This window comes from Crinia signifera, chromosome 19 (assembly GCF_055691185.1).
Source record: "Crinia signifera chromosome 19, ASM5569118v1, whole genome shotgun sequence".
NCBI classification, from domain to species: Eukaryota; Metazoa; Chordata; class Amphibia; order Anura; family Myobatrachidae; genus Crinia; species Crinia signifera.
Window position 1 is genome coordinate 4,426,326 of NC_139226.1, and position 15,661 is coordinate 4,441,986.

A 15,661-nucleotide genomic window follows, 5' to 3' on the forward strand; every position below is an offset into this window, starting at 1 on the left:
GCCATAGGTGCAGGGGGTGCAGCTGCTTTGGGGCCCAGTGCACAGTTACATGTGTTATATACAGGGGTGTAGCTGCCATAGGTGCAGGGGGTGCAGCTGCTTTGGGGCCCAGTGCACAGTTACATGTGTTATATACAGGGGTGTAGCTGCCATAGGTGCAGGGGGTGCAGCTGCTTTGGGGCCCAGTGCACAGTTACATGTGTTATATACAGGGGTGCAGCTGCTATGGGGCTACAAATATCTGCACCGAGGTGTAAATAACCTCAAGAACATTCTTATGATACGGGCATGAAGTGGTGACATGTGTGCATTGTTTCTGCTCACAGGGTGTAGATAAGGTTCTGTGCCAACATTGCTGTGGTACCGGGACATCAGCATTACCTGGACGTGTTTCTCCAGCTTACGGGCACAAACATGACATAAAGTATCAGAGAGCGGAGGTTCCATTGTGTGAGGTAATTGCTGCTCTCCTGTGATTAGAACTTAGTCACCTCTCCTCCTGTAGTGTCCCGCACGTGACTCCTCGTATAAATATGTCTCCTCTCAGCAGTATTGGACCATTAGCTGCTTCCACCACCTGCTCCTCACAGCATCTGCTAACTAGGAGACCGCAGACATGGGCGGCTTCCTGCTCCAGATCCTGGGGATTATATCTGGTGGCATCGGCATGATACTGACCTGGATAGTGACCATCATGCCCCAGTGGAGGTTGTCGGTCTTGGCAGAAAACAACGGGCTGGTGACGGAAGGCGGCCGCATCGACGGAGAATGGATCAGTCGGTGGGATGGACTGTGGGTCACCTGTGTCAACCAAATGAGGAACACTGTAGAATGTAACAACTACATTACCATGGTGTCCCTCACGACCGACCTCAAGGCCGGGAGGGTCTTCATGAGCTTCGGAATAGCAATGTCCGTCCTGGCCTTTATCTTCTCCGTTGTTGGCATCCTGTTGTCCCGATGTTATGATGAAGACCGTCGGGAGAGGCACTGCCTCACCCTCTCCTCTGGAATCCTGTACTTATTGAGTGCCGCTCTCGTACTTGTTCCGGTGATCTGGACCACAACGAACATTGTCCGACAATCCTACAACGCTGCCTTGACCAGGGGGGTGGCAAGGGTACAGATGGGGGAAGCCCTGATTTTGGCCTGGCCTACTGTCGTGTTCATCCTCATTGGAGGGATAATACTCTGCTGGCATTGCTCTTGTACCAGACTGAGCACTTGCTGTGACTATAAGCCCCCCCACAACCAGGAGATGGTCTACAAACCCTGCCAACCAGATGAACGATCAAGCTGCTCCCCCAGAATCCAGTACATATAAGCCCAGCTGGAGCCCCCCAACATCAGTAACAAACTCTGGGGTACCACCGTGCCAGGTGCACCACACAGAAATCCCGCCATTGCTGGAGCACTGTCTGCCAAGGATGCTATTTATCATTGAAATTTACTATGTGTAATCTTCTGCGCTGGACGGGCCAGCCATAAACTGTAATAAATTCTGCTCCAACTGCAGACGGCTTGGAACAAAGGAAGCATTGGAATGTATGAAAGGACTATATCATTACAAGGATGCACAGAGGACTGTATCATTATAAGGATAGGGACAGGACTGTATCATTATAAGGATAGGGGCAGGACTGTATCATTATAAGGATAGGGACAGGACTGTATCATTATAAGGATAGGGGCAGGACTCTATCATTATAAGAATAGGGACAGGACTGTATCATTATAAGGATAGGGACAGGACTCTATCATTATAAGGATAGGGGCAAACCTGTATCATTATAAGGATAGGGGCAGGACTGTATCATTATAAGGATAGGGGCAGTACTCTATCATTATAAGAATAGGGACAGGACTGTATCATTATAAGGATAGGGACAGGACTGTATCATTATAAGGATAGGGACAGGACTGTATCATTATAAGGATAGGGACAGGACTGTATCATTATAAGGATAGGGGCAGGACTGTATCATTATAAGGATAGGGGCAGGACTGTATCATTATAAGGATAGGGGCAGGACTGTATCATTATAAGAATAGGGACAGGACTGTATCATTATAAGAATAGGGACAGGACTGTATCATTATAAGGATAGGGACAGGACTGTATCATTATAAGGATAGGGGCAGGACTGTATCATTATAAGAATAGGGACAGGACTGTATCATTATAAGGATAGGGACAGGACTCTATCATTATAAGGATAGGGGCAAACCTGTATCATTATAAGGATAGGGGCAGGACTGTATCATTATAAGGATAGGGGCAGGACTGTATCATTATAAGAATAGGGACAGGACTGTATCATTATAAGGATAGGGACAGGACTCTATCATTATAAGGATAGGGGCAAACCTGTATCATTATAAGGATAGGGGCAGGACTGTATCATTATAAGGATAGGGGCAGGACTCTATCATTATAAGAATAGGGACAGGACTGTATCATTATAAGGATAGGGACAGGACTGTATCATTATAAGGATAGGGACAGGACTGTATCATTATAAGGATAGGGGCAGGACTGTATCATTGGCCCTTATTCTGGTTGGTGCGGTCAGAGCCGCACACGGGGCTCCGACCGCACAAACCAAGGGCCGCCCACCAGACGGATCGCCACGGCCGTCCATACACGGACGGCTGGCGATCCGCTCAAAAATGGTGGAGGCTACGCCTCCACCATGGTGGGAGCTGCCCCCTGCCTTCGATGGTCGACGACCATCGAAGGCAGGCCCGCACGCCGCGGCAGCTCCCGCAAGCTCAGACCACACGGACAATCGTCCGTGTGGGAGCTTGTAAGGGGGCTGAAAGCTGACATCCGGCGACGTCAGCTTTCCGCCCCCATGTCATGGTAATGAGGGCGTCATGCCCTCATTACCATGCATACGCCCCGCGTTTGCATGGGAACGCCCATGAAACGCGGGGCGTACACATAGGGAAATGAGGGGCTGAAGCCCCTCACGCCCCTATCCGCCCCCTTTGCGGCGGACGAAATCCGTCTGCGGCGAAGGGGGCTGCACATGCGCAGAATGACCTCTGCGCATGTGCAGACAAAAAACATCGGCGGTACGGCCGCACGCGGGCCGTACCGCACGATTCTGAATAAGGGCCATTATAAGGATAGGGGCAGGACTGTATCATTATAAGGATAGGGGCAGGACTGTATCATTATAAGGATAGGGGCAGGACTGTATCATTATAAGGACGATGACACAGGAGATGTATATACAGTTATTACAGGTAGCTCGGCAGCTGTAGGATGTTATTTATAATATTATTTGGACTTTATTATTTGTTCACCATGGAGACGTCCAATCATATTTGTGCTCATTAATGTCACTGCTGAAAGTACTGTTTCTATAAGAGATATTTATACAGATTTAACCCTATTTATTCAGCTGTAGTAAATGTCCCATCTCTGTGTGTCTGTGACAGTGTGACGTTATTGTGTCTGTGACAGTGTGACGTTATTGTGTCTGTGACAGTGTGACGTTATTGTGTCTGTTTTGTGTAATTTCATGTACTGAACATCATTGAATAAATGATCAATAACTATGCAAAGTGAATTGTGATGACTGTGTTATAAAGTGTTCAGATTCTGTCACACAGGTCCCCCTAACCACCCCCCAATGGTCAGGGGAGCAGCCTCTATCACACATTGTACCCCCCTCATTGGGTCAGTGAGCAGCCGCTGTCACACAGTGTCCCCCCTCAATGGTCAGACGAGCAGCCTCTGTCACACTGTACCCTCCCCCCTCAATGGTCAGGTGAGCAGCCTGTCACACAGGTTTCCCCTCTCACCGGGGAGGTACGCAGCCTCTGTCAAACAGTGTCATTGACTCCTCCCCTCACTTGGTCAGTGAGCATCCTCTGTCACAAAGTATACCCCCCCCCCCCCACTAATTGGGGCAGTGAACAGCCTGTCACACAGTACCCCCTCCCTCATTGGGACAGTGAGCAGCCTGTCACACAGTACCCCCTCCCTCATTGGGGCAGTGAGCAGCCTCTGTCACACAGTGCCCCCCCTCATTGGGGCAGTGAGCAGCCTGTCACACAGTACCCCCTCCATCATTGGGGCAGTGAGAAGCCTCTGTCACACAGTGTCCCCCCTTCACTGGGTCAGTTAGCAGCCTCTGTCACACAGTACCCCCCCCCCATTGGGGCAGTGAGCAGCCTGTCACAGTGAGTCCCCTCCCTCATTGGAGCAGTGAGCAGCCTCTGTCACACAGTGTCCCCCCCTCACTGTGTCAGTTAGCAGCCTCTGTCACACAGTATCCCCCCTTATTGGGGCAGTTAGCAGCCTCTGTCACACAGTACCCCCTCCCTCATTGGGGCAGTGAGCAGCCTCTGTCACACAGTGTCCCCCCCTCACTGGGTCAGTTAGCAGCCTCTGTCACACAGTGTCCCCCCCTCACTGGGTCAGTTAGCAGTCTCTGTCACACAGTGTCCCCCCCCTCACTGGGTCAGGTAGCAGCCTCTGTCACACAGTGCCCCCCCCCCTCATTGGGGCAGTGAGCAGCCTTTCACACAGTGTGTGTGCCCCCCCTCACTGGGTCAGTTAGCAGCCTCTGTCACACAGTGTCCCCCCCTCATTGGGGCAGTGAGCAGCCTCTGTCACACAGTACCCCTTCCCTCATTGGGGCAGTGAGCAACCTCTGTCACACAGTGTCCCCCCCCCCCCCCTCACTGCAGCAGGGGCTGGCAACTTTTAGCCTAGGGGGCAAGTCCAGAGCACTGGCCCATACCCCCCCACACACACACACTCTCTGGAAGACGGAATGCTTGTGTGCGCCGGAGGCACACTGAAAAATTAGGCGTGTGGCCTATCATAAGTGTGGCACCCCGACCTGGGCCAATTTGTCCAGTGGGGGCCGTGTTAATAGGGTTGCTAAGCAACCATGTTTTAAATGCCGCCCAGACAGCAGACTTCAAGGGTTAATACCCCGAAGGCGTGAAGAAAGTGTCCTCAGGCTGATTGACAGCCTGAGGAACGTATGAGATGAGGAGGAAGTGAAGGGGATGACACTGGGGGGGTCAGAGGTCCCAGGAGGAGGAAAAAGGAGCGCGTGGACCGGAGGAAGGAGAGAGGTGATGTCGGAGAGCCGGAGGGAGGAGAAGAAGCGCGAGGTAGAGGTTGCAGAAGAGCGGGGCGGAGCCAAGAGTATCCAGCGACTCAAGGTATTTATCTACCCCCACCGGCGGCGTATCACAATTGGCGTCAGACCGAACAGGATACGAGTCGGCTGAGAGAACAACCAAGCAGAAAAGATGGAGCAACAAGCTGTGCAACCGGCGGTACAAGCACCAGTGCAACCAGCTGCGCCAGTGCAAAGTGGAGAGATACCGGTACTCTGGGGTGAACTACAAGAATAAGCCATCGCTGCACCAACCACCCAAATCACGCTCCCTTACTACTTCGGGGCGTCATGGTTGCCCAGCTACAGCGGAGACAAGAAGAATACGCCGGGAACCACATTTGCGGAGTTCAAGAGGGGAACAGAATCAACATGCCTACTGTATACCCTGCAGGAACAACAGAAGGTTCAGATCCTAATAGGACAACTGACCGGATCTGCCCTCCGTGAAATGATGTCATGGGCACCTGAACACAAGATTACGGTAGCACAGATACTAAAGAAGCTATCCGCCACCTTCGAGACGCGAAGCCTCCCAGAACTAAAATTGAAGTTGTATGGAAGAAAACAACGCGACTATGCTCTCAGCCTACTAGAAATAAGTAAGGCGATACAAGCCCTCGACCAGGAAGAAATGAGGAATGCGGATGAGACACTAATAGTTCAGCTGATCGAAGGGGCCGGGCGAGAGAGCATACGGGCGCAACTGAGGCTGTTGCGAAGGCACATGTCGGGTGCGACTTTCGCCGACTTCAAAGACGCCGCCATTGGGGTGGTCGGGACACAGAATGAAGCAGAAGAGGAGTACCCTGAATTACCGTACTCATGGAGAGCCTTCCCTATCAGTCCAGATGGGGCAAAGAAGAACAGAGACACGGCCATACGGGCCGCACAGAACCTTCCTGACGACCAGTTGAAGGTTCTACAAAAGCAAATTGAGAACCTCACCATCGGCATGGCGGATATGCAGAGGGAAATACGCCAGCGACCCAGAACACCGGGAGTAGACCCAGACACGGAGGAATGGTGGGCCCAGTACGTAGGACAATGCCCGAGGATCAAAGTGCTGATCACTGGGATAGAGACAGTGGCCATGATAGACACCGGGTCGCAAGTATCTATGATACAATTACCCACTCTCCAAAAACACTGGGGAAAAGAAATACAACTTGGACCGCCCCCCACACAGGTGAAAGTGGTTGCTGGCAATGGCCGGGAGATCACCTGCATCGGGTACTGGGAGGCCGACCTGAAGATCGGACGAACGCACTTACCCAAACAGGGGTATTTGGTGATCACCTGTGGAGAAGGAAAGGTTTCCCCCATCATCCTGGGCATGAACATCCTAAGAAATTGCCCTGAAGAGCTGATTTTGGCGCTAAAGCAGGAACTGGTTGACCAAGATCAGGCTGAGAAGGTAACCATGCAGCACATCATCTGCGTACAGAGGAGTCAGGTGGTGAAGAAAGCGCTGGCCACACGGGTACAAGGAACTGTCAAGTGGTTTAATGTCCGAAGGGGATATGGCTTCATTAACCGAAATTACACAAAAGATGATGTTTTTGTCCATCGGACGGCCATAAAGAGAAACCACCCGCAGAAGTTCCTGCACAGTGTCGAAGATGGCGAGACGGTGGAATTCGATGTGGTAGAAGGAGAAAAGGGTGCTAAAGCAGTGAACGTGGCTGGTCCAGGTGGGGTACCGGTAAAAGGAAGCCGGTTTGATCCCGACAGGCGTCGTTCCTGCAGGCGTTTGTACCGGTGTCGAAGTGGGCGCTGCCACGCCAACACCATTGCCCTCTTCCGCTTGCCTCTACACCAGGAGGGAGAGGTGGAGGATATCAGGGAGCAAAGCGAGATGCCAACGTTCACCAGTCCAGTAACGTCCCGCTGGGAATCATGCGCAGCCGGGGTGCAAGAACACCAGTCCAAATTGGCTGACGCAGGAGTCTTGGTCGACCAGAAATCAGGGCAGAGTAGGGACCGCCAGAAGGCCAGCTATGAACAGATCGCCCCAGCTGAACGCATACCTGTTGGTACCCCAGTGTTCAAAAGAAACAATCGCCCCAAGCGCAAGCTCGATGAGAAGTGGGAAGCGGACCCCTACGTGGTAGCAGAAGAACCACGGGATACAGTAGCCGCCTAACGCATCACCCCGCACGTTGGCACCCACCCCCAATGGATCCATCAGAGTCGGAGCAAGCCGTATCCGAGCCAAACTCCAGTAGATTCCAGGTCAAGTAGTGAAGAAAGTCTCGAAAAGGAAGATCCCGTCACAAGGTGGTCCCAGGACCCGTTGGAACTGATGCCGTATGTCGGATGGTCCGTGCCACTCCTTCCGAATATACCGCCGCAGACCAGTCCGAGGATAGTTGAACCTGCTCCTGAGGCTGTTGAGATCACGCCCCCTGGGACTGGAGCGAGGCGTTCAGTTAGGAGCATGCGGGGCGTGCTACCCCTGTGGTACAGGGAATAGATATGCTGTACATAATGTCCCAATGTTGTGTAATGTACATTTTGTGTAAAGAACTGTAAATGTGACTTATGTATGTGGCCCTCTCCCCAAGGACAGTGAATATTTGGGCCCAAACCCAGAAGACTTTTTTTTTTCTCTCGGAACATTCCTGTTACCTAGTTCGATGCCCGAGGACGAGCATCCTTAAAGTGGGTGGATATGTGGCACCCCGACCTGGGCCAATTTGTCCAGTGAGGGCCGTGTTAATAGGGTTGCTAAGCAACCATGTTTTAAATGCCGCCCAGACAGCGGACTTCAAGGGTTAATACCCCGAAGGCGCGAAGAAAGTGTCCTCAGGCTGATTGACAGCCTGAGGAACGTATGAGATGAGGAGGAAGTGAAGGGGATGACGCTGGGGGGGTTAGAGGTCCCAGCAGGAGGAAAAAGGAGCGCGTGGACCGGAGGAAGGAGAGAGGTGATGTCGGAGAGCCGGAGGGAGGAGAAGAAGCGTGAGGTAGAGGTTGCAGAACAGCGGGGCGGAGCAGAGCCAGCGGCAAAGAATCGGTGTGGAACCAAGAGTATCCAGCGACTCAAGGTATTTATCTACCCCCCACCGGCGGCGTATCACATAAGGGGGCGTGGCCTATACCATGATTGTATTGTGTACCTGCAGATTGCACATTGTGATGCTAATTACACATTATGCCGCACACCTTGATGCCCATTGCACCCCATACTGTGATGGCAATTACCCAATGCTCCCCACACCGTAATGCCCATTACGCCCCATACCATGATGCCCATTGCACCGCACAATGTGATGTCCACAGTGCCAGATTTGCCCCCACAGTGCCAAATACACATATGCCCCCACAGTGCCAGAGACACATATGCCCCCACAGTGCCAGAGACACATATGCCCCCACAGTGCCAGATATTCCCCCACAGTGCCAGAGACACATATGCCCCCACAGTGCCAAATATGCCCCCACAGTGCCAGAGACACATATGCCCCCACAGTGCAAGAAATGCCCCCACAGTGCCAGAGACACATATGCCCCCACAGTGCCAGAAATGCCCCACAGTGCCAGAGACACATATGCCCCCACAGTGCCAGATATTCTCCCACAGTGCCAGAGATACATATGCCCCCACAGTGCCAGATATTCCCCCACAGTGCCAAATACACACATGCCCCCACAGTGCCAGAAACACATATGCCCCACAGTGCCAGAATTTGCCAGCAGCAACTCACCATTGTTGATGTCTCTCATCTCCATCTGCTGCTGCTGGGGGAGGTGGGGGGGGGAGGGAGAGTACATGCCCCTCCTGCCCACACTCCAGTCCGGTGCATCCTGCAGCCCCAGTCCGGTGCATCCTGCAGCCCCAGTCCGGTGCAGGCCGCGCACCTCCTCCAGCTCTCCTGCGCTGGCCGCGGCTTCCAGAACACGGCCGCGGCTACAGGAAAATGGCCGCCGGCCTCCTGCACTGAGGACATGTGGCCATTTTCCTGTGGCCGCGGCCGTGTTCTGGAAGCTGCGGCCAGCGCAGGAGAGCTGGAGGAGGTGCGCGGCCCGCAGCAAGGGGCTGGGTAAGCGGCCCGGGGGGCACATGGCACCCTGCCCCCCCGGCCCAGCCTGCCCCTGGTTAGCAGCCTCTGTCACACAGTGTCCCCCCCCTTCATTGGGGCAGTGAGCAGCCTCTGTCACACAGTGTGTGTGTCGTCGTCGTCCCCTCACTGGGTCAGTTAGCAGCCTCTGTCACACAGTGTCCCCCCCTCATTGGGGTAGTGAGCAGCCTCTGTCACACAGTACCCCCTCCCTCATTGGGGCAGTGAGCAACCTCTGTCACACAGTACCCCCTCCCTCATTGGGGCAGTGAGCAACCTCTGTCACACAGTGTCCCCCCCTCACTGGGCCAGTTAGCAGCCTCTGTCACACAGTGCCCCCCCCTCATTGGGGCAGTGAGCAGCCTGTCACACAGTGTGTGTGCCCCCCCTCACTGGGTCAGTTAGCAGCCTCTGTCACACAGTGTCCCCCCCTCACTGGGTCAGTTAGCAGCCTCTGTCACACAGTGTCCCCCCCTCATTGGGGCAGTGAGCAGCCTCTGTCACACAGTGTGTGTGTGTGTGTGTGTGTGTGTGTGTGTGTGTCCCCTCACTGGGTCAGTTAGCAACCTCTGTCACACAGTGTCCCCCCTCATTGGGGCAGTGAGCAGCCTCTGTCACACAGTACCCCCTCCCTCATTGGGGCAGTGAGCAGCCTCTGTCACACAGTGTGTGTGTGTGTGTGTGTCCTCACTGGGTCAGTTAGCAACCTCTGTCACACAGTGTCCCCCCCTCATTGGGGCAGTGAGCAACCTCTGTCACACAGTGCCCCCTCCCTCACTGGGGCAGTGAGCAACCTCTGTCACACAGTGTCCCCCCCTCATTGGGGCAGTGAGCAGCCTCTGTCACACAGTGTGTGTGTGTGTGTCCCCTCACTGGGTCAGTTAGCAACCTCTGTCACACAGTGCCCCCTCCCTCATTGGGGCAGTGAGCAACCTCTGTCACACGGTGTCCCCCCCTCACTGGGTCAGTTAGCAGCCTCTGTCACACAGTGTCCCCCCCTCATTGGGGCAGTGAGCAGCCTCTGTCACACAGTGTCCCCCCCCTCCCTCACTGGGTCAGTGAGCAGCCTCTGTCACACAGTGTCCCCCCCTCATCGGGTTAGTGAGCATCCTCTGTCGCACAGTATCCCCCCCTCATTGGGACAGTGAGCAGCCTCCGTCACACAGTAACCCCCCCTCATTGGGGCAGTGAGCAGCCTATGTCGCACAGTGTCCCCCCCTCATCGGGCAGTGAGCAGCCTCTGTCGCACAGTATCCCCCCTCCCTCACTAGGTCAGTGAGCAGCCTCTGTCACACAGTATCTCCCCCCCTCATTGGGACAGTGAGCAGCCTCCCCCCCCTCATCGGGGCAGTGAGCAGCCTCTGTCCACAGTGTCCCCCCCTCATTGGGGCAGTAAGCAGCCTCTGTCCAGTGTCCCCCCTCATTGGGGCAGTGAGCAGCCTCTGTCACACAGTACCCCCCCCCTCATTGGGGCAGTGAGCAGCCTCTGTCACACAGTGCCCCCGCCTCATTGGGACAGTGAGCAGCCTCTGTCACACAGTACCCCCCCCCCCCTCATTGGGGCAGTGAGCAGCCTCTGTCACACAGTGCCCCCGCCTCATTGGGACAGTGAGCAGCCTTCATCACACAGTAAACCCCCCCCCCCACCCCTTATTGGGGCAGTGAGCAGCCTCTGTCACACAGTATCCCCCCCTCATTGGACAGTGAGCAGCCTCTGTCACACAGTACACCCTCCCTCATTGGGGCAGTGAGCAGCCTCTGTCACACAGTACCCCCCCCTCATTGGGGCAGTGAGCAGCCTCTGTCACACAGTGCCCCCGCCTCATTGGGACAGTGAGCAGCCTTCATCACACAGTAAACCCCCTCCCCACCCCTCATTGGGGCAGTGAGCAGCCTCTGTCACACAGTATCCCCCCCTCATTGGACAGTGAGCAGCCTCTGTCACACAGTATCCCCGCCTCATTGGGGCAGTGAGTAGCCTCTGTCACACAGTGCCCCCGCCTCATTGGGGCAGTGAGCAGCCTCTGTCACACAGTGCCCCCGCCTCATTGGGACAGTGAGCAGCCTTCATCACACAGTAAACCCCCCCCCCCACCCCTCATCGGGGCAGTGAGCAGCCTCTGTCACACTGTATCCCATTCTCACTGGGATAAAGGGACAGTATTTGGGAATAAGGGACAGTATAAGACAATTAGGGACAATATTTGAGAATTGCAGACTATAGGCCTGATTCTTTTTTTTTATGTAAAGCAGAAATGCACACAAATGGTGCACTGCAGGTGGGGTAGATGTAACAGGTGCAGAGAGAGTTAGATTTGGGTGGGGGGTGTTCAAACTGAAATATAAATTGCATAGTAAAAGGTGCGTACACACAGATAGATTTGTCAAAAGATCTGGGCGTTCCTGACCAATTGAAACGACCAATCTCTCAAATCGTTCCGTGTGTATGAACGATATCGCTGCCGATGCACGCACCCGCCGGTCGTCCAGACGTTAGCGATGTGAACCAATCATTTCACGTGTATGCCTGATGAATGATTGGTAAAGCTGAGTGACTGGCTCCCGCTCCCGCCACCATGGTTACAGATCAATCGTTCGTGTGTAATCGTTTGTACAATCGTTCGTGTGTAATCGTTTGTACAATCGTTCTCCATTTGACACCAAATCGTTTGTCCAGGAATTCTGAGGAAATTGGTAATGGGATTGGATCTTTCCGTGTGTACGCACTTTAAGAATAAAGCTGTCTGTGGGCTACATGCAGAAGCAGCTAGTATTTACCCTGCACAGACACAATATAAATGTATGTGCGGTACTCTTTACTCATCACGGCGCCCATCGCGGGCATTGAATGCACTAAAAAATCGGGTGCGACGCGACCGACGCGATGGCCGCGATTTTCCATAGGAAACAATGTTAAATGGCCCACAGAGGCCAAATAGGCACCCTGAAGTGTGAAATGGCCCCCACAATTGTTAACGCCACCCCACTATCAACGTGAACCCGAAGCGTGGCGAGCACAGCGCGCCCGCGAGGGGCGGCGGTACGCGTCCTACGACCTTTTCATACCCCCACTATCCACGTCGGCGTGGAGTTGAGAATAAAATTCAGTGGCGAGCGCAGCGAGCCCGAAGCGTGGCGAGCGCACGCGGATACCTGTGAAGCCCGCGAAGGGACGCGTTTACCTGTGAAGGTATCCGCGTCCGCTCGCCACCCTTCGGGCTCGGTGGCTCGCTGCGCTCGCCACACTATTCTATTCTCAACTCCACGCCGACGTGGATAGTGGGGGTATGAAAAGATCGTAGGACGCGTACCGCCGCCCCTCGCGGGCTCGCTGCGCTCGCCACGCTTCGGGTTGACGTTGATCGTGGGGTGGCGTTAACAATTGTGGGGGCCATTTCACACTTCAGGGTGGCTATTTGGCCTCTGTGGGCCATTTAACATTGTTTCCTATGGAAAAATCGGGTCAATTGAGGCATTAAACATGAAAATCGGGTCAATTGAGACATTTAACATTGTTCCCTATGGGAAATGGCGGGCATCGCGTCGGTCGCGTCGCACCCGATTTTTAGTGCATTCAATGCCCGCGATGCCCGCGATTTTTTTACCTGCGATGCCCACGATCAAAATCGTGGGCGCCGTGCTAGGTAAAGAGTACCGTATGTGCTCCCATGTCTGGCAGCATGGCGTGTTCCAGGCGCACGGTTACTGACACACATGACCCATTGTGAGGTCACAATCCTGATTACAGGGAATAACAAGCTGTGCGACTCATATCTGCTTATTATTCGTTTTATTGCTGTCATATAATGACTAGCGGAAGATTACGGGGATTACCGAGGGCCGCAGGACCAGATTACAGGGAGGTGGTTGTGGCAGTGTAGGGAGTACTGTGCATAACAACTTCATTGGGGTGAGTGGGGCTGATAAACGATTCCCGTGACTCAGTGTTTCCAACAGCTGCTATTGCTATTAACAATTTATTTCCCCACGTGCACAGTATCTACCCCCGCGTGCACAGTATCTACCCCTGCGTGCATAGCATCTACCCCCGCGTGCACAGTATCTACCCCCGCGTGCACAGTATCTACCCCTGCGTGCATAGCATCTACCCCCGCGTGCATAGCATCTACCCCCGCGTACATAGTATCTACCCCCGCGTGCACAGTATCTACCCCGCGTGCACAGCATCTACCCCCGCGTGCACAGCATCTACCCCCGCGTGCACAGCATCTACCCCCGCGTGTACAGCATCTACCCCCGCGTGCATAGTATCTACCCCTGCGTGCATAGTATCTACACCATGTACTTCATATCTACCACCGCGTGCATAGTATCTACCTCTGCGTACATAATATCTACCCCCATGTGCCTAGTATCTACCCCCACTTACATAGTATCTACCTCCGCGCACACAGGGTGAGATTTAATAGGATGAGAGATTCAGAAAGTGAGAGATTTGGTGAGAAATCTCCAGGTTTTTTAAAGCGGCAATCATTTACACTGCTAAATCAAACTGGTTTTGCAGTGTAAATGATTGCCGCTTTAAAAAAACTGGAGATTTCTTCCCAAATCTCTCACTTTCTGAATCTCTCATCCTATTACATTTCACCCATAGTATCTACCCCTGTGTACACCCTATCTACACCACATGCATGGTATCGACCCCGCATACATAATATCTACCCCCGCGTGCATAGCATCTACCCCTGGGTACATAGCATCTGTTCTGTAGTAGAAGCAGCTCCACAGTATAACTGTCTCAGAATCTGTCCTGTATGTACAGACAGCCGCACAGTAAAGGCCCCCATACACTAGCCGATTTTGGTCCGATTTCAGCCAGATCAGTCGGATCTGGCCAAAATCGGACCAAAATCGGCTAGTTTTGATGTCCCCTCAGATCCGATGCGCGGTCCCGTGCGCATCGGATCTGCGTCGGGTGGTCGGACCTGCTGCACGTCCGACCACCCGACTTGGGACCTAGTGGGGCGGCGAGGCGGTGGAGGGAGCTGGGGGGGCTGGGGACGCTGCGGGGGACACAGGCGGCATAGAGCCGGGCAGGGGGAGCCGGCGGGAGCTGTCAGTATTGAATAAAAAAAAAAAAAGCCCATACAATGCATGGGCGGCCTGTGATTGGCTGAGCGCTCTCTCAGCCAGTCAGCAATTGGCTGAGAGAGCGCTCAGCCAATCACAGGCTGCCCATTCATTGTATAGGCTTTTTTTTTCTAGCACTGACAGCTCCCGCCGGCTCCCCCTGCCCGGCTCTATGCCGCCTGTGTCCCCCGCAGCGTCCCCAGCCCCCCCTGCTCCCTCTACCGCCTCGCTGCACAGACGCTGTCCCCAGCAGCGGGGGACACAGACGTCCCCAGCCCCCCTGCTCCCACCAGCTCCCACCTCTGTTGCCCCCCCCCCCCCCTGCTCCCCGGGTTTTTTACATGTGATAAATCGAGACGATTTATCACATGTAAAAAATGGCACATCAAGTGCCAATCTAATCAAGCTCCCCCGGGAAGCAGCCGGGGAAGCTCAGGGGGAAGTCGGGGGCGACTTGTCCTAAGTATGGGGGCCTTAACACTTCCCCTGTTCCACACAATGCCTGTAGTTCTCAGTATCTGTTGTTACAGACTCAGCCGTACCTAGCAGTGCAGCTCTGTCATTGGCCAGGGACCTGGCACGGCGAGAGAGGGGCTGCCTGAGCCGCGGTGGAGGACACCTCTGTATTAGACATAGCTTCAGATGTATCAAGCATCAAACACTGACAAAGTGGAGAGTGATAAGCAACCCGCTCCAACCTGTCAGTTTTCAACCCCAGCCTGTAACATGACAGTTAGGAGCTGATTGGCTGGTTGTTTATCACTCTCCATTCGATACATCTGGTCCATAGATCCATATCTGTACAATGACAATAGCAGGGAACAATGAGAGGAATTGGGCAGACAATGGGATGCCGGCTATTGTGTTTTTGTGTTACACACACACCGAGCGCTCTGTGTAATGTCAGCTATGTCTGAGTCATGTCCCATATAAGCTGCTGAGATACAGCGCAGTTATCACTGGGAGTAACATTACACCTCCCCAGCTGACACATGGGTAACCTATGTACTGGGCCTGTGCCGGCATCTCCCGTCAGCTCGGGATCATTGGGTGGACAGCCATATGGTCAACACAACGTTCAACAGGGTCAAAAGGGCAACTTGCAAAAAAGGTAGACACCAGGAAAGTTTCAAAGGTACAAAAGGTCAACACAGTGAAAAGATCGACATGGAAATTGTCAACACATGGAGTGACATTTGATGAGATGCGAAAATGTGATTTTTTTTGCGATTTTTTTCGCCAAAAACTGTCAAAATCGCATATTTGCATATTACTGAGATGCGAAAACAACAAAAACCGCTGATTTGGTCTCAACATCGCACTTTCACGCCGGAGCCACATCCAGATGTTTTTCCATTG

The 15,661-nt window shown here is 53.6% G+C and overlaps 1 protein-coding gene across 1 annotated transcript; it reads left to right on the forward strand.

The window, feature by feature from the left end:
* Window positions 1-616: 616 nt before the first annotated feature.
* Window positions 617-1,324, forward strand: LOC146042398 (claudin-8-like). The gene has a single exon (XM_083162374.1). It carries the CDS (start codon window positions 617-619, stop codon window positions 1,322-1,324), a length of 708 nt encoding a protein of 235 aa, XP_083018500.1.
* The last annotated feature ends 14,337 nt before the right edge of the window (window positions 1,325-15,661 follow it).

Bases quoted from the DNA above. Each gene is read 5' to 3' on its own strand.
- LOC146042398 (XM_083162374.1), top strand. From the start codon at position 617: ATGGGCGGCTTCCTGCTCCAGATCCTGGGGATTATATCTGGTGGCATC.